Source organism: Bombyx mori, chromosome 20 (genome assembly GCF_030269925.1).
Source record: "Bombyx mori chromosome 20, ASM3026992v2".
Taxonomy (NCBI): domain Eukaryota; kingdom Metazoa; phylum Arthropoda; class Insecta; order Lepidoptera; family Bombycidae; genus Bombyx; species Bombyx mori.
Genome location: NC_085126.1, coordinates 7,107,233 through 7,129,153, shown reverse-complemented (window position 1 = coordinate 7,129,153; position 21,921 = coordinate 7,107,233). Strand labels below are relative to the sequence as shown.

Below are 21,921 nucleotides of genomic sequence, written 5' to 3'. Positions count from 1 at the left end.
TTCAACAGACATCAATGACGCAAAAACCACCATCTACATCGAGATATGAGTTCTAAGTTCCAGGTTTATATTACAATGGCTGCGCCACCCTACAAGCCGAAACGCGTACTGCTTCACCGTATTTAAGCAGAATTGTGCGGCCTCACAAGACGCCCTACCAACAATAATTACGCAAATTATTGTTATAATTGTGTATTAAATAGAAATATAAATACAAGTATAACCATAAGGTATGTGTAAAATATTTTAATAAGCCAATACCTAGGTACTTATCGTATGGCGAGGCTTGAGGTAGGCCTTTGCCCAGCAATAGACGTCTGTGGGCTAAAAGATAGATAGATAGATCGCCGTCGTGGCCAAAGGCTTACGGCCGTTTTCAATAACCTATCTATCCCTAGTTTCGGTTACTAAAGATAGACAAATCTATATTTTTGTCCTTACTTACGTTCCAATAACCTATCGACGGGCAGCAGTTCCTATCGGAATTATCTATCCATCGTCGGGAGGACGGATAGCCTGCTAAAGATAGAATGCTCATACAAATCGTGCTTACTTCCGTTTCAATATGAGTTTTAAGTAACTCTCCGGTAGGCAGCGCTATCTCTAGTATGGGCATTCGCTTATCTGTCAAAATCGGCCGGTTACATGTTTATCTTTCGAAAGTAAATCGCTATAATTTAATAATTGTTTCTCTTCATATTGGCATATTGTAGCAGTGATGATAGTGATATGGAATTATTTCAAATGATAATGGATTGTGATGCAGATAGTGATAGTGAGGCCGATATCATATGGTTAGGAAAATAAAGATCGTCTGAATTACATGGCGAAGATCAATAATTACGAATTTGACTATAGATTTCTGAGCAAAGGTGTTGTGAATGAATTGATTAATTTAATGAGACCATATTTGAGTGTAACGTCAAAAAGGTAAGATAAATTTTAACCATAAAAGTACTCGTTATTACAACTTATATTTGTTTATAGCAATAGCAAAATTATACCTAATTTTTGTTGTGTTACAAAATCACACTCAACAGGAATTCTATAATACTGCTGGATTCCCATGGTGCCCTAAATGACATTCATATACTAATACAATAACCTGGTAGGCTATTTACCTTCATTCTTATTACACACTGATACCTCTACATTTTATATTTGTGTTACAGATTCAAATATAGGAGAGGAATTTAGAAATAGAAAAAGAGTATTTTGAATGTGTAATTTGTGTGCAATGCATCATTGATGTTTCAAAATGTTGTTGCTTGATGGCCTGGGTCTACTCATGATACAACTATAATTAACCATTCCGATTGAAAAGGTATTTCTTATTTATATTACCTTATTTATATTATTATTATTATATATTAGTATTATATTTTTATTTATTTATATTATATATTTAGGTGTTTATATGAATTTAATATGACACTATTATAATAAATTATATACATATCAAGAGAACATTGATAACAAGGTGGACTTGGAAATTGCTATTTGCTTGCCGATAGAGGCTATCCCCACAACCCTATCTTTTAACGTGATTAATTAACCCACATACTCAATCGGAACGATTTAAAATGAATCACATATTAAAACAAGAAATACTATAGAGAGGTAATCTTTTTTTTTAGTTAAGAGCTTGTTATACTGTATTGTAAAATAATTTAAGCGAATAATGTATAATTTTCAGATGCATTGGTGTTTGTAAAAGAAGACTCCCTGTACATCATTGAAAAGTAGATTAAAACTAGAAAATATGCAAGCTGTTATTATAGCTGCCATGCTGCATAATATCGTCAGAAGTATGAATTTAGAGGAATTAGAATCAGAAATTTCAGTCGCAGATACATTACAGGAAAATAATATAATTGTTCGTAACAAATTTTCAAAACTTACATCTGAAATACAACTATGTACTTATAAATAATTGCTTCCAAAGATAATTTGTAAAATAAACTCCAAAGATAATTTGACTATTTTTTATTTTCCAAAATGATAATTACATGGTAGTTAGTACATGCAAGATATTTAATTTAGAATTTGTACATATACTTAAAAAACTATCTAACATAAAATTATTATTGCCTACTTAATTTATGAAATTTAATATTCCTTTTAAGTAATTTTTAATTTTTTAAATTATCTAAATCTAACTTAACTTTTGCTACAACAATCTCCTTTTCTTTATTTTCCAAGTCAAGTCTCTTTTTTGCTATTAGATATTCTGCTAATGCATTGTCCCTATGCTAGCCTTGCATTTCTTTTCTTCCATCTTGTTTCCGCTTGGCTGTAAAAGTGTTAAAAATATTATATGTGACCTACAACAATGTGCATGCTTTATCCAAAATTTCATCTGCAATCCTTACCACCTCCAGCCTGTAACAAAGAGCATAATTATTTCAAATACTACGGCAACCTGAAGAAAAAATCATGTTTATCAATGTGTTATTAGAGACAAACAATCAACTAATTATACTAACCTTACTAAGGTTGTTTCTTATGTTGCCGTAGCGTTCTTTAAATTTTCCCATTTTAGTCGAAGCTGCGATGGAGTTCGTGGGAAACGACGAATCGACGAATTAAAATCATTTACAAGGGTTTGCCAAGCCTGCTCCTTCAATTTATTGTTTGTGGCATTTGTTGCCTTATTATTGAAATGTTTTTTCGCCGCCACAAGTTCTGCTAGAATCATCGTCTCATCTTTTGTCATGGGTGCTGCCTTTCTTGACTGAAAAAGATATATTTTCTAAACTTGAACTCAAAGTTTTCAAAGTAAAATTATTATTATCAATGTAGTTCATAGATACTTACAGAATTCATTTTATTTCACTGTAGCTCTTTAATTATAAACACACTTAGAATTATAAACGAAAGTTTTAAAGCGTTTTGGAGGTAAGTCATCATCTAATATAGTAGGTAAACAATAGAAAAACAAACAAAAGAAACTAATCACTGCTTATTGGCAAACGGACTGTCAAAACGTTTCGTTTCATAATTTCGACTAGGATAAAAATAGCAATACGTCCAATTTAAAAAAATCTACATGTGTTTTTATTACTTTTTGTTATAAACAAATGTGTTTATGATAGTCTACAATATGCTGGTTAAATTATAGTTATAATTTAGAATAAAATAAAATAAGTCTTGATCCTGATGTTGTTTCGTATTTGTAGTAGAACGAAACGTATCAAGAGGCTCGGATAAATCGGAGGGAAGAAGCTATCTACTGTTGGTTAAAGAGAGATAGCACTTATCCGTGATTGTGAAACGCAAACTAAGGACAGATACGCTCTTGCTGATATTCGGAGATAGCTATCTATCCGAAAACTCAGATACGTTATTGAAAACGGCCGTTTTAGACGGCCGGTGTACTCTTATTAAGCTATGCAACCATGCCGTTGTTTATATCCGATGATAACACATTATTTTTATTTTTTTTCCTACCTATTCTAATAACCTCGAGGGCTTATTTTAGATTCACCGAACTAGTAGGTGAGCTCACGATGATCGAACCTGACGTTGTTGCTAGCACGAATACTAGCAAGAGCCGTGCTTCACAGAATCTACCACCGGATCGGAAACGTGACCCACTGAGAAGATACGGCGAGAAACTCAGTGGGCTGTGTCTGTGGGTTAATTTACTCAACGACCCCTTCGTCGCAAGCGACGGGTTCGACGAGAACGATGACCGGTGCTTGAGGTACCTAAAAGCACCGGTCGGGAGGATCCGTAATAACGTGTTTAGAGCAACGTCGACTGTTTACCATTCGGTCCACAGGATCGGGTATGTAATTACAGGCGGCCACGACTAGAGGGTTTTCATGTCGTGCAGCCTTCTCAAAGTGTTCTCTTGTAGTGTTTATGATTGTACGAAATCACAAAACTGACAATAAATCGTATGATGTTCGTAATGAGTTTAATTTTACACCACACTATGACTGCACTCTGAATGGCTCAATAATGTTAAGGATTCGAAAAAAATAATTGTTTTTTAGGATCACATAATATATATTTGTGTAAACAAAATAAAAGATGAAACAGCCAACACTAAATTACATTACACAGGTATAATAAAAATCACATCATTATATACAACTAAATACACCAAAACTTTTCGAATGATATATCGATAATTATATTCAAAGTTATAGGTTATAAGTATTTTACGTATGTACTCAACTACATTTAATTGATGTACTTTTAGAAATTTAAATCAAAGAGCGAATTGAGATCAACGTCTTTTAAAAAAAAATGCAATAAGTTTAGGAATCATATTTTTAATCAGCTTTACATTTTTAATTATTCATCTGCTATTTATGGTTTCAGTAGAAAAATCGATAATACAACCAAAATAATATATATCGACGCTTGAAAGGCAAACGTGACTAAGCGACAATGCGTGAACTTTACAGTAGACTAAAGTTGAAATGCCTAAAAAAAATCTATTTTAACGAATCTAGCTGTAGGATTGAAATGATTTTAATAGACCTAGAAATATATATTTTTTGCGCATCGAATATGGTTATTCCCTATCCAATTATGTACAAAGCAGTTATTGTCGCTCAGTCACGTTTGCCTTTCAAGCGTCGATATATAATATATATTATCTATGTACATCTATTGGGACGGTCCGTTTGCACTATACCAAAACGAACAGTATATTTATAAACATCTGACTTTTAGATTCTAGGATCCTAGATTAGGTACACACCACGCAAACAAACACAATTTATGAATAACATAGTATCGTAGATAAATAAAGACTAAAGTGAATTTTAAAAAAATCTGTGATTCTCAAAGTTTTTGTACTAAAAAAAACATTTTTTTTATTATTATTTAATTCAATAAGCAATACATAGTACCTATTGTATTTATTTCGCTACGATACAGTTATTAATATGATTCTATGCGTCTAAAATACGAATATTTTTCATTAATATCGTATACCTATTGTATTGTTGTTTACGGAAAAAATAATAATGCCTAAGAATGGTAAATTAGCTAATTACCTACCTGGTCTTTAGTGGTTACCGCAGCCCATGACACTGTGAGTGTTGGTACCCGTCACGAGGTCGAATTTTAATTATATTGTTTATTGGCTATTCCGCTCTGCAAAAACGGAACACATTTTGCTTCAATGTGGAAATAGGCAGGACCCGTAACCCTGGAGTGGTATTGTGGGCCTAAATAGGCCCTACCACTAATAAAAATGGAGTGCTAAAGTTACCCGTGGCAATTCCTTGTCTGACGTATTTCAATAATCTAAAACTAACCTTCGCTGCTAATTGTTATCATTCCTGTCAAAAGCGTTTTTCTTTTTCGTTCCTATCGCCTAAAAGTCGTACGCAAGTTTGAGCAATCCTTTGAATTAGTTATGCGGGTAAAACTGATTGCTCTAAATCTCTACAAATAAAATTGAAATATCAACTAATAAATATAGATTCCGACACATTGAAGTACATTAATAATAACGTAGTAAGTACGTAAAGTAAATTGTTACAGTGTGCTTAGTGAAAGTTTTTTAACGTTCTCGATAGCGTAAAAGTTAACTCAAAATTCTATGGAACAGCGCCTCTAGCGGCAAACGAAGGAAAGCTGTCATGAAAATATTCTCATAAAGCTTTACCGATGCTCATATGAATATGATGATGTGACCCTGTCTGAGATAAAATCTTGTGACAAAGATACTTTTAAAAATACATGTAAAAAAAAAGAAAAGTGATTACTTATTTAAATGTTATGTTTTCAATTATTTTTATTTTAGACTAGCTGACCCGGCAGACTTCGTTGTGCCTCAATCGATAAAAATAAAAGACCTAAACTTTTGTATAAAATAAACTTAAAACAAACAAAAGGAATCTGTCCGACGGAGGACACATCAAAGGAAAAACAAAATTGTTATTTTGATTTAATTCCGAGCATTTTCATATTTATCTACCTTTCATATTTATAAACCTCTGGACTTCCACAAATAATTTAAGACCAAATTAGTCAAATCGGTCCCGCCGTTCTCGAGTTTTAGCGAGACTAACGAACAGCAATTCATTTTTATAAATATAGATGAGAAGTGGTTTGTTGAAACGCCTATTGAATCTTTATCTTTTATCATCGTAATTTTTAATATGATTTTTTTTTGTTACTTGACATTTAAAAATGCTTTGTATTTAATTATTGCCATAAACGCAAAGCTTAAAGCACGATATATTGTAAAATATTATTGTCCCGATGTATCAAAGGATTCCAAATGAAATATATAGTAAATAGATATTAATAAAGTATACAGTATATAAATCTATATCTACACTAATATTATAAAGAGGAAAGATTTGTTTGTTTGTTTGTTTCGAATAGGCTCCGAAACTACTGGACCGATTTGAAAAATTATTTTTCCATTAGAAGCCGACATTGTACCTGATGAACATAGGCTACTTTTTTTATTTTTTTTTTGGTTTCATGTGTGTTTTAATGTTTCCGAAGCGAAGCGAGGGCGGGTCGCTAGTCTAAGAATAAAATTACAAACGAAAAAAAAAATAGATTTTTATTCGTTAAAATATTTCAGTACTGTAATGCGTTGATACAACTATGATAATTAGGGAACTTAAAAAACAATAGCTAAACAATTTTTAATGTTAAGCTAGAATTATTTACCAAGTGTAATGGGTATAAGAGATGAATGCTGTATGTTTTTGTTAATGTTATTTCAAACTATAATAAAGTATGTATTACTAGCGGTGCGTTCCGGCTCCGCTCGGGTCTTTAACAAAAATTACAACGATATTTGATGTTGTTTTATTTTCTATACCAATATTATAAAGAGGAAAGATTTGTTTGTTTGTTTGTTTCGAATAGGCTCCGAAACTACTGGACCAATTTGAAAAATTCTTTTTCCATTACAAGCCGACATTGACCCTGATGAACATAGGCGACTTTTTTTTTTTTTTTGTTTCATGTGTGTTTTAATGTTTCCGAAGCGAAGCGAGGGCGGGTCGCTAGTCTTAAATAAAAGAACACTTATTGCGGCATAACTATAATAACATATTCTGTCGCGACATTTTTTGTAAATAATAATGTGTTCTACAAAGTCGTAGTACATTATTTTATTCTATCATCAAGTTTTTGCAGGGTACGCGATGTAAATAGTATTTTAGGTAATTTTCTACACCTTGGGTTATATTATTAGAGTTTTAGTAAGGATCCCTAATTTTTTTCAAAAAAAGATTATAGCCTATGTCACGCGGAAATAGTGTAGCTTCCAAACAGTGAAAGAATTTTTCAAATCGGTTCAGTAGTTTCGTAGCCTATTCAATACAAACAAACAAACAAATCTTTCCTCTTTATAATATTAAGTATAGGTTGAAACGTTATCTAAAATGAAGACAGTGGCGCTGATACGGCGCGCTAACGGAACTAATATTGAAAATCAGCTGACTCGCGAGGTCATCGTCCTGTGGTCACCTACCTTCATTTTAGTAGCTTACGCTAATACATACAGTAGATGACTTAAAACATATTTTAACGCATTTAATGTGCACTCACGACCTACTCACGTTTGAAATCGTTTATAGTGTAGTCCATGGACATCGTTGCTTTGGGACATAAAGTCGAAGTTTCGATGGTATTGAAGAGCTGTCCCACCTTTCAAACCAAGACGCAAGATTGAAACCAATATTAATAAGACAGGATGCTGTTTGTGGACTTATTATAAGCTTTTAGTCATTTCGCAAATCTCCCGGGTTTAATTTCTATAACACGAGTTGAGATATATATATATAAACAGAGTATTAATTCTCTAACACTCTGGTTATTTCAATAACGCACGAATATGACGAACAAAATTAATATTGTCACATTTTCCTGCCATGTATAATAGCCGGCAAACATCTTGAGCAGTTGTCGACGTAGTGGGGGTAAGTTTGCGCATGGTACACTCACGTGCAAAAACATTATTTACTCTGCGTCATAATGCAATTAAATTATTAAAATCAACATATGTATTTATTTAGGTTAATAATTGTAATAATTTAATCTTGGGGTAAAATAGATATTCCTTCTATTAAGTCAAAACTAGAGCTGTTGCCAGGTCTTGGTTCAGTTGAAGCGAAGCTGGTATTTGTAATTTTTTTTTCGTTATCATAATCTTGACCATCATCATCATCACTGTTTTCATCACCCGAGTCGCCATCATCGTGATGAGTCTACATAGGGCTCATCGGTGTAGTTTACAACTCGGTCGTTCGATCTTCTTTTTTGTGTATAATTAATTATTTTTTTAAGATATTCGATTCGTAGTAATCGAATGTTACTTTTTTCAATTACCAGCTTCCTTTCTGTTTTATTTTCTATTTCTATATTCTATTTAATTATTTTCTGTTTTTTTTTTCATCTGAAGCCTAGCTCTTTCATAATTCGTTGTAAATTTCATTCCGAGCCATTAAAATGTATATCTTCTTTAAATTTTTCGAAGCCTTTCTACGGTACGGAGTTTCGCTGCTTGTTATGTAGTTATTATGATTATTTTTATTACAGATTGAACGAAACTATCCATTCCGGTAACTTTCTTCTTCCCCGATCTTTTCTTACACGGAGTCCCAAACACGGCGAGCAAGCCAGAGCCTTTAGCTTCATTAATAATGCACCTAACAGTACTCACTGATGTTTTTGTTGCTTCCGAAGTCTGTTTTACTTTTTTCATATCATTCTTCCCCTGTTTTATAATGAAGCAATATACGTCGTACACAATTTTTCTACCTTTTCTTTTGATTACTACACCAGTTTGTCGCGGCATAGTGTATTTTTTATAAAAAATCAACAAACACTCTACAAATAGCAATGGCAATAAAGTCAACAAGCAATTATAACAAATAACTTAACGATTAATAACGATAGATTTTTCACTGTACGCAAGCGTACTTTTGGGAGCAAGCGGAAAGAGGGCGCGGTGCGGGACGCAAGGTTCGACTGATCTACCAATAACGCGCTCGATACGATTTCCCCTGCCGTCGCGCCTCACCCTCACCACCAAAGTGATCTAAAATTCGGTTCTGCGCAGTCAAGGTCATTTGCTCAAGATGTTTGCCGGTTACTATACCTATGTTAGAAATAAAAAATCTTGGCAACACTGAAACAGTCTACAAATCTTCCATCAAGCATTGAAATAAATCTTGACTTCAAAAACTTAAGGTGCATTTTTGGAAAAACTTGCCGAATTCTCTTTCGGAATATCGCAGATACATAAATTGCATTACAACTAGCGCAGAGTCAGACATCCGATTTCATAGCTCTAATAAAAACATAAAGGTTGCCCCATTTGAGAGGTGGAATAGAAGAATTGACTTGATAGTTTTTTTGGATAGTTTATCAGCAGCGATATAATTCAAGATTCCATATTTATATAAACAGGTAAAACTCTTTCGCTCACAACCAAACAGCCAAGTTATCTCGATTAGAATGAGTCGGTTTTGACTCCTAATTAATCTTTTATATTCCTCAATTCAGATAGATAAATAAATAAAAACACACACAGATAATAAAACTATTTAGATATAATGTAAAATAATATTATTATTTAGACAGTTATATAAAAAAAAAAACGATTCTGAATGGATTTATAAGTACAGAGATAGTTACATTTATTTTTATTTATTGCCAATTATAAATATTGCATCTGGCAATTTTTCTTTTATTGTTGCCATATTGTAAATCTCAATACGTTACTTTTAAATAATTATTCCAGATGTATGTATACGCTAACAGTCTATAACATTTGCTGCGTTAGTGCATTCTCTAAATTGTAAATAAGTATCAGGTGTGCACATTATATAAAAAAAAAACTTAACATAGACAATTAAAAAAAATTAAAAATAAAAAAATAAATAGAAATTTATCTATGCATCTAAAAATTAATGTGCACCTTTCAAGAAATAAATTTTATTATTAATTAATAATTTAAAAAAAAACACTAATTTACTGCCACGATGTATTGCTTGCGAAGTTCGCGTTTTGTTGCGTGAATGCATTAGGAAAACCCTGTCCCAAGTTCAAATTGGCGAACTGCTGTTGGATTGGCTGCGTCTGCTGAGGTTGGCTGAAGAGTTGGCTGTTGGCAAACGGTGGTTGCAATGGTTGCTGGGTCGGCGCCGCGAAGGGTTGCTGGTAGTTGTACGGCATGGTGCTGGCTTGCGGCATCGCGCAGTACCCTTGCGGAGCAGCATTCGACGGGTACTGGTAGCTCGGCGCCTGAAACTGAGCTCCCACCGGCGTTTGACTGTACAACGCCAAGATGCTGTCCTTAGTCAGCTTAGACTTCTCCTTCTCTGAGGGCGCTGGTTGCTTGAAGAAGTTCTCCTCCTCGACCTTCAAGTCGTTGCTGATATCGTTCTTGACCGGCTCGGCTGGTCGCTCTTGTGGCGCCGAAAAGAAACTGGAGAAGATGTCGTCGTTGCTGGGCACGGGGTCCGGTTTGGCGGTGTCCAAGCCGAGGAGATCTGCGGAGCCGTTGGACGTTTTGCTGGTGTCCGGGTGTGCGGGAGGCGTGCTCCTACCGAGCTTAGGACTGACTGAAGATTTTGGTTTCGGTATGCTCGGTATCACGTCGGACTTCTGCAAAGAGGACAGTTTTCAACAGCTTATCTACGAGCCTTTTTATTTTTATTGCTTAGATGTGTGGCTGTGAGCTCAGATCACCTGATGTTAAGTGGCCATAGACATCTCAAACGTAAATGCGCCACCCACTTTGAGACGTGATGCTGAATGCCAAACATGTGTCGAACCCTGTGGAGCGATGCGTTCAATTAGGTCGCTTTCCGATCCGGTGGTAGATTCTACAAAGCACTGCTCTTGCTAGGGCCAGTGTTAGCAACACTCCGGTTTGAGCCCCGTGATCTCACCTACACGTCAAGGAGAAGCTGAAATAGCCTCTCAAGGCTATCAGCATAGGTAGGAGAGAAAAAAAGGTGCATTCATTAGCCACCAGCCGAACAAGGAGATCGAAGCATTGATATTAGATTAATATTCCGCAGTGAGTTTTATTTCATGTCCAACGTTGAACACTAAGTTGAACACAACGTTGAAGTCTAAGTAATAAGAACAATAAAAACATTTTTTTGCTCACATTATATTTCTTATCAGCAACAGCGGGGGCCGGCAGGGGTCCGAGCGATGACGTCGCCGACTTCTTTTTCCTTTTCTGTCGATCCATCTCTTCGTCTATTTCTTTATCCCTAAAGATGTATCACTACATAGTATAAAACAAAGTCGCTTTCTCTGTCCCTATGTATGCTTAAATCTTTAAAACTACGCAACGAATTTTGATGCGGGTTTTTTAATAGATAGAGTGATTGAAGAGGAAGGTTTATATCGACGCTTGAAAGGCAAACGTGACTAAGCGACAATGCGTGAACTTAAAGTAGACTAATTTAAAGCTGAAATATCTGAAAAAAATAATATTTTAACCAATCTAGCTGTAGGATTGAAATTATTGTAACAGACCTAGAAATAATTTTTTTTTGCGCATCGAATATGGTTATTGCCTATCATTTATGTACAAAGCAGTTATTGTCGCTTAGTCACGTTTGCCTTTCAAGCGTCGATATGTATAATAACATCCATTAAATAGTGGAGGAATCAATAATAAATTACAGTTTCCGAAGCGAAGCGAGGGCGGGTCGCTATATTTATATATTCTTGAAGTGAAACTTCTAATGCGACTTCCAACAAGGTTGCGTTAAACGTTTAACGCTCCTGGGGAGGGGGAATAGAAAGAGACAGAGCGAGAGTGAATGCGCGGCACGCGAACGCACGCTCGTAGTATACCTGCTACAGGCTAGCGCGAGTGTTAGCATCGAGTAGCGTCCAATACTTTAATGAAGTATTTAAAAAAAAAAAATTTTTTTCTATATATAATTTAAAATGTATATTTTATAAATGTTGAAGGTGTCGCATCTCTTATATACATCATTCCCTATTACAAGAACAATCTGGTTTAAGGATGAAAAATGAAGAAAACCATAATACTACATATCGAAAAAGAAGTATCACTTCATTCACGTGCACCAAGTTGCACGCGCACTGTTTTTTTTTTTTCTTTTACTAGTGGTAGGACGTCTTGTGATTCCGCACGGGTAGGAACCACCACCCTACCTATTTCTGCAGTAAAGCAGTAATGCGTTTCGGTTTGAAAGATGGGGCAGCCGCTGTACTGTTTAAAGTGAGACCTTAGAACTCCTGTTTCAAGGTGGGTAGCGGCATTTACGTTGTACATGCCTATGGGCTCCGGTAACCACTTAACACTAGGCGAGCCGTGAGCTGGTCCACCCATCTAAGAAATAAAAGAAAGATGACGTCACACACAAATGAAAATTGCTGCAACCTGTATTAATTGGGGGACCTACTTTAATTATACAAAAAAAAAATTCTGAACAAAATGAAATGGCCTATTGGCACTTGATGGATAAGCGAGTGCGTGGTCTGCCTGATGTTAAACGGTTACCGTAGTCCGTAGGCGATACTACGTAAATGTCTGCATCCACCTTAGGACATATGTACATCTCACGAAGTCTCATTTGTATTATGTATCATGAGCCTCAGATAAGTACGTATTCCATTAGATAAATTGTTACCTGCCTACCTGTCTGCGGGATACGAAGGTCAGGTACTTCGCTACAATATTTTTTTTATTGCTTAGATGTATGGACGAGCTCACAGCCCACCTGGTGTTAAGTGGTTACTGGAGCCCATAGACATCTACAACGTAAACGCGGCACTCACCTTGAGATATAAGTTCTAAGGTCTCAGTATAGTTACAACGGCTGTCCCAACCTTCAAACCGAAACGCATTACTGCTTCACGGCAGAAATTGGCAGGGTGGTGGTACCTACACGCGCGGCCTCACAAGAGGTCCTACCACTAGTAATTACGCAATTCTTAGTACCCGACTGAGATTCGAACACCGGTGCATCGCTCAACACGAATGCACCGGACGTCTTATCCGTTAGGCCACGGCGACTCAATGATCCTGATCAATTAAAAGCTGCGTACGAAACCTCACCAGTTGACTTTGGGCAGCTGCGGGGGCACCCACTCCTTCGCAATGTATTTCTTCTGTTCGTATTTGGCGCGTATGAACGATTCCAAGGACATGTCGTTTTGTGGACGTCTGAACGAGTCTGGTAAGTTCGCCTCGTACACGGCCCGGGCGCGGCTGTTTCCCATTTGCTGTAGCGACACCTATTAAACAAAAAAAATTTTTTTTTTTTTTTATTGCTTAGATGGGTGGACGAGCTCACTGCCCACCTGGTGTTAAGTGGTTGCAGGAGCCCACAGATATCTACAACGTAAATGCGCCACCCAACTCGAGACATAAGTTCCACGGTCTCGGTATAGTTACAACGGCTGCCCCGACCCTTCGAACCGAAACGCATTACTGCTTCACGGCGGAAATAGGCGGGGTGGTGGTATAAAGAATGTTTATGTTGTGTCCCGTTGTTCGCACGAATCGGCTATTGGCCCGTCGTCACTATTACGTAAGCTTTTCGAGATCTTTCTCCTTGAAGTTTGACAGACCTACTTTACAAAAGCGGTGCGATACGATAACACTCTTATGCCACCGTTAATTACATATCCGACCCAAGCGACGGGGTAAAGCAAAGCCTCCATCGCCCAAAACATGTCTTGTCGGATTCTCCGGATCCGCTATCGGTGCTTTTGGGCTCTTCAAGACCCGGTAAACGTGTTGCGACGTGCGAATTAGTCCATATACACAATCCACAGAGTTTCTCGGCGGATATTTTCAGTGGTTCGCGATTCCAATCCGGTGGTAGATTCAGCAAAACGCTGCTCTTGCTTGGGCCAGTATTAACAATTCCCTCACACGGGTTTTTGAGGATCCTAAATGCACCGATAGTGAATCCAGGGGATCCGAGAAGACATGCTTCAGGCGAGGGCGGCTTTGCGCTGCCCCGTCGCTTGGTCTAGGTTATGTTTAACCATTTATCGAATCAATGTAAACAACTATGAATATGAGTAAGATATGGGTTTATTTACCACTTTTCCCCAATACTTTAAGGCCTTAATCTACACTAATATATAAATATGTGGTTTTTACGGATGTTCCGTTATAACTACTGAACTGCATCCGATTGACTTGAAACTTGGATCCGATTGACTTGAAACTTGAATCCATGTAGAAAATACATGTACTTGATGGATAGGCTAATATATAAGTGTTGGGCTCCCTAACCCAGTTGCGGGGGCGTTAATGATGAGAATCTTTGTGGGGGCGAGAAATAATAATGTTAATTTTAAATGCCCGCCGAAGCGGACGGGTACAGCTAATTAATAAATAAAATATATAACGCAATACCGTTTTAAATAAATGATTATGTCGATATAAAAAGAATTAAACTAATGATGTAATAGCCTAGATAATTCGAATGACATAATCAATTAGAATCTTCACTTAGGACCACTTTAGATAAGCAGTCCTAAATTGCATTTTATACTTTATAGTTTATACTATACTATATTATTATTATTTTAGACTATATAACTATACTAAGTATAACTTTTTTAATTTTTCACATTACATATAGAGGGATGAAAGGATATTTGGTTTAAGCGACATTTATTTTGTAATTAAAGGTCCGTTTTATTCGATGTATTTAATTGAATTTCAATATTTCAATCAGTTAATACACTCATACGTTTTTATTTTATGATTGAAGGTTTACTGGTGGCCCGGAGGCCTTTCCAGTTTCACCAGGACAAGTGGGCGAGCAAAGGCTCAGCCAGGAGGGGTGGGGTTAGCTAACAGCTGCCTGAGCGCCTCCGAAGGAGACCTAGCAACTCGAGAGCAGCTGCTTGGCGGATGAATCTACTACCGGATCGGAATCACGACCCGCTGAAAGAAGAAGCTGAAGATCCGGTAAGAAACTCAGCCGGTTGATGCATGGGTTAGGTTGCACATCGTACTCTTTGTCGAGTTCGACGAGTACGGTTACCGGGGTCCCTAAGCCTGCTCCTAGTGTTAGAGCTGAAGGCGTCTAATGCAAGGGTTATTGGATCTGATGGAGAGTCACTTATTCGTAATGCTTACCACTTGCTCTGGAGTCCACGAATCGAGATTGACACTCTTCACTTTGGAGATGTGAACACCCAGATTCCGATGGATCCCAGCGCAGCGGATGCACAGGAATATACCCAAATTCCATGAAGCCCATCGTGGACCTGAAAACCGTTTATTTGACTTTATTAAATTCTGATATTAAGTAAATTCACTGAAGACCTTGTATATTTTTATGTATGCATTTTTAATAAAAAAAAGAGTCTTAACACGCTTAGATTAATCAAAATATTTACAAGGTATTATTGCATTAAATTGAAATATTAATACTGAAGTCGTCGTGGTCTAAAGGATTAAGGAGGATAAGAGGTGCATTCGTATCGAGCGATGCAACGGTGTTCGAATCCCGCAGGCGGGTACCAATTTTACTAATGAAATACGTACTCAACAAATGTTCACACATAACTTTACCACCACCCCGCCTATTTGAGCCGTGAAGCAGTAATGCGTTTCGGCTTGAACGGTGGGGCAGCCATTGTAACTATACTGAGACCTTAGAGCTTATATCTCAAGGTGGTTGGCACATTTACGTTGTAGACGTCTATAGGCTCCGGTATCCACCTAACACCAGGTGGGCTGTGAGCTCGTCCACCCAACAAAGCCAAAAAAAAAACACGGACGGTCCATAAGCTTTCTAGAATACTATGCTACTACCATTATTAGTTATTGAGTAATAACTAATAATAGTTAGTTATTGAGTAATAACTAATAATAGTTAGTTATTGAGTAATAACTAATAATAGTTAGTTATTGAGTACTAACTAATAATAGTAAATACATCGTTTAATTAATTTAATTATTTTAACTTGTATCTAAAATAATTGAAACATTTGCACGTAATGAGGCAAAGTGTCATTTTATTTTGTACCTACCAATTTGCTGACGCTGTATTGTTTAAAAATAAATATAGTATTTTTATACAAATACAATTCAACATAATTGAAACTTAAATATTATAAATCATTGATTTTTCACAAAATAGCGGGAAAAGTTAATGAAGTAATTAATATACATTAACTTGGCGGTGTTACAGTGGCAAGTTCAACAATTTTTTTTTTACCTACCTATGCTGATAGCCTTGAGAGGCTATTTCAGCTTCTCCTTGACATGTAGATGAGCTCACGGGGCTCAAACCGGAGTGTTGCTAACACTGGCCCTAGCAAGAGCAGTGCTTCGCAGAATCTACCACCGGATCGGAAGCGCGACACACTGAGAAGATCCGGCAAGAAACTTAGTGGGCTGTGTCTGTGGGTTAGTTTGCTCGTCGAGCCTTTCGTCGCAAGCGAAGGGTTCGACGAGAATGATGACCGGACCTAGTTTCCTTTTACAGAGCAACAGTATTGGTTAGCGTCGTGCAAACAAATATTAACGTAAAGCATCCTTGAACGATAAATGGCGCGTTATAATGCAGTCGGATATATTGTTAATTGATGTGATGCGATTCTAATGAGGCTCACGTATTTTTGTTTTTAGTCCACAAATAGGTATATACTATATAGTAACATAATAAACAATATGTTATTATCCACGGTACGAATATTTTACAATTTTCCGCTGATACTCATCAGTATTTTAATTATCTGCTAACTACCGTCAAATTTTTTTATAAAAATTATTTCTGGATAATTTACGTTTTTTTTTTCTTTTTTACATTTCGATATAACGTGGATCATATAATTACAATAATAACAGCGAGATTAGAACGTAAAATTCGTTTTAATTTTATGTAAGCCAAGCGGAAACCGAAGAAAATATTATTTTCAATTATGGACATTTTGTACAAAATACCCCTTGTGGGCAGACGAACATACGGCCCATGGACTTCAACAATGCCAGGGGCAGAGCCAAGCCGCTGCCTACCGCTTAATACTCTCCACAAGCCTCGTTTGAAGAAGGACACGTCATAGCGCTCGGGAAACTCCGTGGAGGGGAGCTCATTCCAAAGCCGAATGGTACGTGGCAAAAAAGACCTCTGGAAACGCACTGGGGATGACCGCATTGGCCAGGTAGTATGAATGAATCTATTCCGGTGGCGGGTGGTGCGATGGTAAAAACGAGATGATGATATGGACTTTTTGGCGGGAACGCGAGGAGTGAAGTTGTGTGATTTGTTTTATTTTGTCTATTTAGTGTTTCTTCGGATTTAAATGTATAATAATGGTGGTTTATTAACTGTTTAATATCTGTGAAAGTGCACAAATGCGGGAAAATGAAACAAAGCCGCTGAACGTAACTTCTCGGGATCCTCCAAAGAGTCCACTGAAAAAATCTTAGTAAATGACCACCATTTTACTGAGGTTATATTTCATCCCAGATCATCTTAATTCATTTCATTTAATCTCATCCCAGTTGATTAGTGTCTCAAATTAATCATCTTCATTTCATTTCACTCCATAATATCATTTTTCATAAAATATGAATAATATAAATTTAAATAAGACATGACTTAAAGGTCTCAGTCACCAGGTCATAAAATCTCTTAAAAAAAAAGATGATGATATCATCTCAAACAATTCCTCAGAGCACAGTATTATTGTTATAATTAAATAATGAATGCTGAGACATTAGACTCCAAACTGTTTAGTTGAAATCTAAACGTTCGTCCAATGATCTCATTATCATTGTAATATTTGAAACAAAGCGTATCTGAAGAGAAATACGTTTATGTTAATTCAGAACGTTTGCATGAAAATAACTGTTATTATTTAGTATCCAAATGACTTACGTTATAAATTAATTCATTCCAAATGCGTTCTTCTGTCTTTATGAATAAGCAACTGTTTTACTTTTCATTACAGCGCAGTTTTAGAATTTACATTTTATTGGCTTTGAAGATAAGGATGAAATAACAGAGCAATGTGCACAAATAGTTGTGTTGGCAATGTTTTTGTTTTTCTTGCATATTAGCGTGAAAGAACTGGAGGCTAGTCTGGTGTTAAATGCTTGCTGAAACTCTCAGACACAACCCACTGAGTTTCTCGCCGGATCTTCTCAGTGGGTCGCGTTTCCGATCCGGTGGTAGATTCTGCGAAGCACGGCTCTTGCTAGGGTTCGTGTCAGCATCTTCGTCAGGTTTGAGCCCCGCGAGCTCACCTACTAGTTACGGTTACGCTGGAACAGCCGCTCCAGGCTACCAGCTTAGGTAGGAAAAGAAAAAAAAAGCTGAAACCCATATATGTAACAATTTATAGCACACGCAATTATGGGCTTGAAGTTTCAACTGTATTCTATAATAGGGGAACAGATTCTCGCGTATCAGAAGCGTGATGCTTTAGGGCAGAAATACGAAAATCGTGTTACCGTGTAGCACTAATTACGAAAATATATCCTACTAGCTGTAACCCGCGGCTTCGTCCGCGTGTTCAAGGAATAGTTTCACTATAGTGACTGTTATGTGTGAATGTTCTTTCGGGATAAGAGGTAGCTTAAGTCACACTCCTGAACTAAAGCTTTCAAAAAGATAATATCAATCCGTTGGTTCATAAGTGAAAGAAGGGTAAATAAACACACAAACAAACAGGTAAACTTTCATGTCTATAATATTGGTATGTATTTCCGGGTTTGATTATTATTATTACGCGCTTTAAACACCGGCATAGTCGCTAAGCGTCTTATCGTTTACGTCACGACCACTAAAGTTTCATGTTTATAAAAAGAAATTCCGTTCCATTGGGTTTTTGCAATGTGCGCGATGTATAACGATTTAGAATTAAGATGACTTCAACGGTATGCTGCACTGCGAAGTTTTTTTTATTGCTTAGATGGGTGGACGAGCTCACAGCCCACCTGGTGTTAAGTGGTTACTGGAGCCCATAGAAATTTACAACGTAAATGCGTCACACACCTTACATTTAGATACACTTTTGGCTGTGTGAAAATGTCTGTTTTTCTAACAACTAAGCTTCATTTGCGGAAAGCGTTGCTTAGTTTCTTTCATTCAAGGAAGACGACGGCTGAAGCTCGAATTGAGAGCTCCGAAAAGTAACGGCATTGCTGCTCAGAGTGCTTAGTGAGAGTTTCTTAACGTTCTCGATAGCGTAAAAGTTAACCCAATTTTGGCAAACGTAGGCAAACGATCCCATTCCATACAAACATGAGCTAACTTTTACGCTGTCGAGAACGTTAAACTCGCACTAAGCACACTGAGCGAAACAACGTGTCGTAATTGATTCTGTCGCTTCAAAAACGGTCAATTCAATGTTCACGACCGTTTTTCGAAGACGCCAATCGCTAAGCCGTTTGTTTCCAAGCGTTTGGACGCTTTGGAATGATTCAAAAGCAAGAAACTTTTAGTTTCTTAAATGTAAAAGTCAAGAGACGTTAATCGTCGGTTTATTCGGCTATGAATATCTGCTCCAAAAGTATAAATGGAAGGGTTCTCTTCATAGCAACGTGACAGGTTATGAAAAATAGATTCTGTACAGCAACTTAAAGCAAATAAATTTTGGAGACTGCGCGGTTATGCTTTCACGTCGTCGGATCTGCCTAATATTCATATGACGAAAGTTATGCTATGTATTAGGTGGTTTCAAGTCGGCGTTATTTATTACGAGATGTAAGGTTCGAACGAAACAATCACTGGGGAACGGTATCGAACTCAATTAATGAAGCTATTTTAGTTCATTAGGCGAAAGGACGAGAAACAGCCACAATACAATCAGAGGCACGATTAAGTTATCCTCTTGCATGATAACGCTTGGACTCATGCTGACGACCTTATAGAAAGTTTATACTTTAGACTCTTTTATTTATTATCAAAATTACAACTGACCAAGGATATGGGATTGTTTATGCTAATACTAATTGAAGTTTTTTTTTTTCCTACCTATTCTCATAACCTCGAAGGGTTATTCTAGATTCGCCGAATTAGTAGGTGAGCTCATGGTGCTCAAGCCTGATGATAGTTTAAGTATGATATGACAGAGGCACAGCATTGCTCTCCATAAAAAAATTATTTTATAGTCTCAATTTAATTTTTTTTTCCTTGTAGAAATTCAATATGGTATATATTTGGTTGTGAAACCCAAGTTCACTCTATTAATTCATATATCAATCATACTTTTTATAACAAGAGTTTTATGCAATTTTAATGTTTTTATGTCAGAAATTTTATTTTAAATTTTAGCTCTTTTTAATCATATAATAGATTTGGAAAAAAATTACAATTCTAGATTGTGATCAAAAAATGGCAGCAATAATGTTATTTATACAAGCAGCACCTTCATATATGACAATGAAGATGTACATGAAATATGGTCAGAATTTACTGTCAGGAGGGTTAAAATGCCTTCAATGAGATATATAAAACACTCCTCATTTGGAGAATTAAGTATGTACACCTGAGAAAGCATTTTTGTCTATTTAACTTTATGGCTTTAAGAAATCACTATTCCAACTTTCATCAAAACCAATTTAGCTGTCAAAGTCAATGAGATACACAGGTAATATTCACAAAATGAATGAGTTCGAGTGTGATATCTAGAATGACGAAAAATAAAACATTGACATGATTCAATACCAATATTTTTTTAAACCATAATTGCAATCTACCTTAAAAACACTTCTATTCAAGTTTTTTGTAAGTTAAGCCCCTAAAAACTATTTAGTTTAAGAGAGCATTCATATTTTTTGTATTCAGAAATGTACATTTCTATTAATATATTTTATATTGCATACTTTTTGCACCCATATTGACATTGTCCCTAATAATAAATTACTCAAAAGCTCATAAACAAGTTAAACTTTATACATGCCGTTTAAACCTGTTTTTTGTTCTAACTATATATTTATAATGTTAATAATAAACACTATAGTCTTTTCTCAAAACCTCACAATTAAGTGCAAAAGACTTATTCTTTACTTAATTTACTTAATATTAGTAATTTAGATATTGTACCGTGTCTAACATATGTTTCTAAATATTTGTGCAGTTTTTGTAGAAAATACTTTAAAAAATTTAATATTCATGAACTGAGTTATGAATCGAGTGAATTGTCTTATTACTCTAATGTATATGTTGGAAAACTAACCAAAAGAAATGCATTAGAGAGTAATTATTATCAATTGACATGTAAGTTAATTCAGATAACAATTTTATTGATAAACTAAAAGTTTTACATTCCAAATGACTCATGTAATTCAAAAACTGAATCGAAGTCAAATATGTTTTGAATTTGCAAACTGTTATGTTTAATACTTATTTTCTTACCTTGTTTCTTCAAGGATAAGCGAAAATGTTTCGAAATATGAATAAAACGTTAAAACGAACCTTTTGCATCACAGTCAACGCAGTATTTGTTGTCTTCATCTTTAAGCATTTGCACTAATATATTCTGACAACGATCCTGTATTTGTTTAGCACGATCTTTTTCACTTTTAGACGTCATTTCTATGATTTAGCCAGATATAAGTTGTTGAAATACAATGAAATGAAATGGGTGGAAGAGGCTTGTTTGTTGAAGAGAGAGAGAGACCATAGATTTTATTAATCCATTCGTCCACAAGAATGCGCAAAGGTAGTAGAATCAATACAGCCAAATCATGTTAGTTGGCAGTGAATACAAAGATCTAAAATTTTAGCTTGAAGCAAATTAATTTTTTTAGAAAATATTCGCTTCTCTGAAATAGGCCGATGAACTTTGAGAACGGTTTTATGAACAGATCAATTTATTTTCATTATTACATCAAACACACTGCTTGAGCTTTTCCTTTCGAAATGTTTGGTTATATTGGCCTTACACCTTATGACTTCATTTTTAAAAAAAATTCTGTCAAGTGCCAAGACCACTAAGACTAAT

At 35.9% G+C, this 21,921-nt stretch overlaps 1 protein-coding gene and 2 long non-coding RNA genes across 4 annotated transcripts; 1 reads left to right on the top strand and 2 right to left on the bottom strand.

The window, feature by feature from the left end:
- The first annotated feature begins 344 nt into the window (after window positions 1-344).
- On the top strand, window positions 345-1,974 carry LOC134200768 (uncharacterized). 2 transcript variants are annotated; one of them, XR_009975819.1, is made up of 3 exons: window positions 405-930; window positions 1,173-1,324; window positions 1,697-1,974. It is a non-coding gene; the product is annotated as an uncharacterized LOC134200768 (long non-coding RNA). The 2 variants fall into 2 exon arrangements; XR_009975820.1 differs by having other exon boundaries at window positions 345-1,324.
- On the bottom strand, window positions 1,972-2,978 carry LOC134200767 (uncharacterized). The gene is made up of 3 exons (XR_009975818.1): window positions 2,818-2,978; window positions 2,487-2,734; window positions 1,972-2,382 (listed from the first exon to the last, which is right to left on the bottom strand). It is a non-coding gene; the product is annotated as an uncharacterized LOC134200767 (long non-coding RNA).
- Window positions 2,979-9,530: 6,552 nt separating this feature from the next.
- On the bottom strand, window positions 9,531-21,858 carry LOC101740777 (stromal membrane-associated protein 1). The gene is made up of 5 exons (XM_004925286.5): window positions 21,393-21,858; window positions 15,098-15,228; window positions 13,052-13,230; window positions 11,117-11,225; window positions 9,531-10,605 (listed from the first exon to the last, which is right to left on the bottom strand). The coding sequence occupies exons 1-5, from the start codon at window positions 21,508-21,510 to the stop codon at window positions 9,970-9,972; spliced, it is 1,173 nt and encodes a 390-aa protein (XP_004925343.1). The 5' UTR covers window positions 21,511-21,858; the 3' UTR covers window positions 9,531-9,969.
- Window positions 21,859-21,921: the final 63 nt, after the last annotated feature.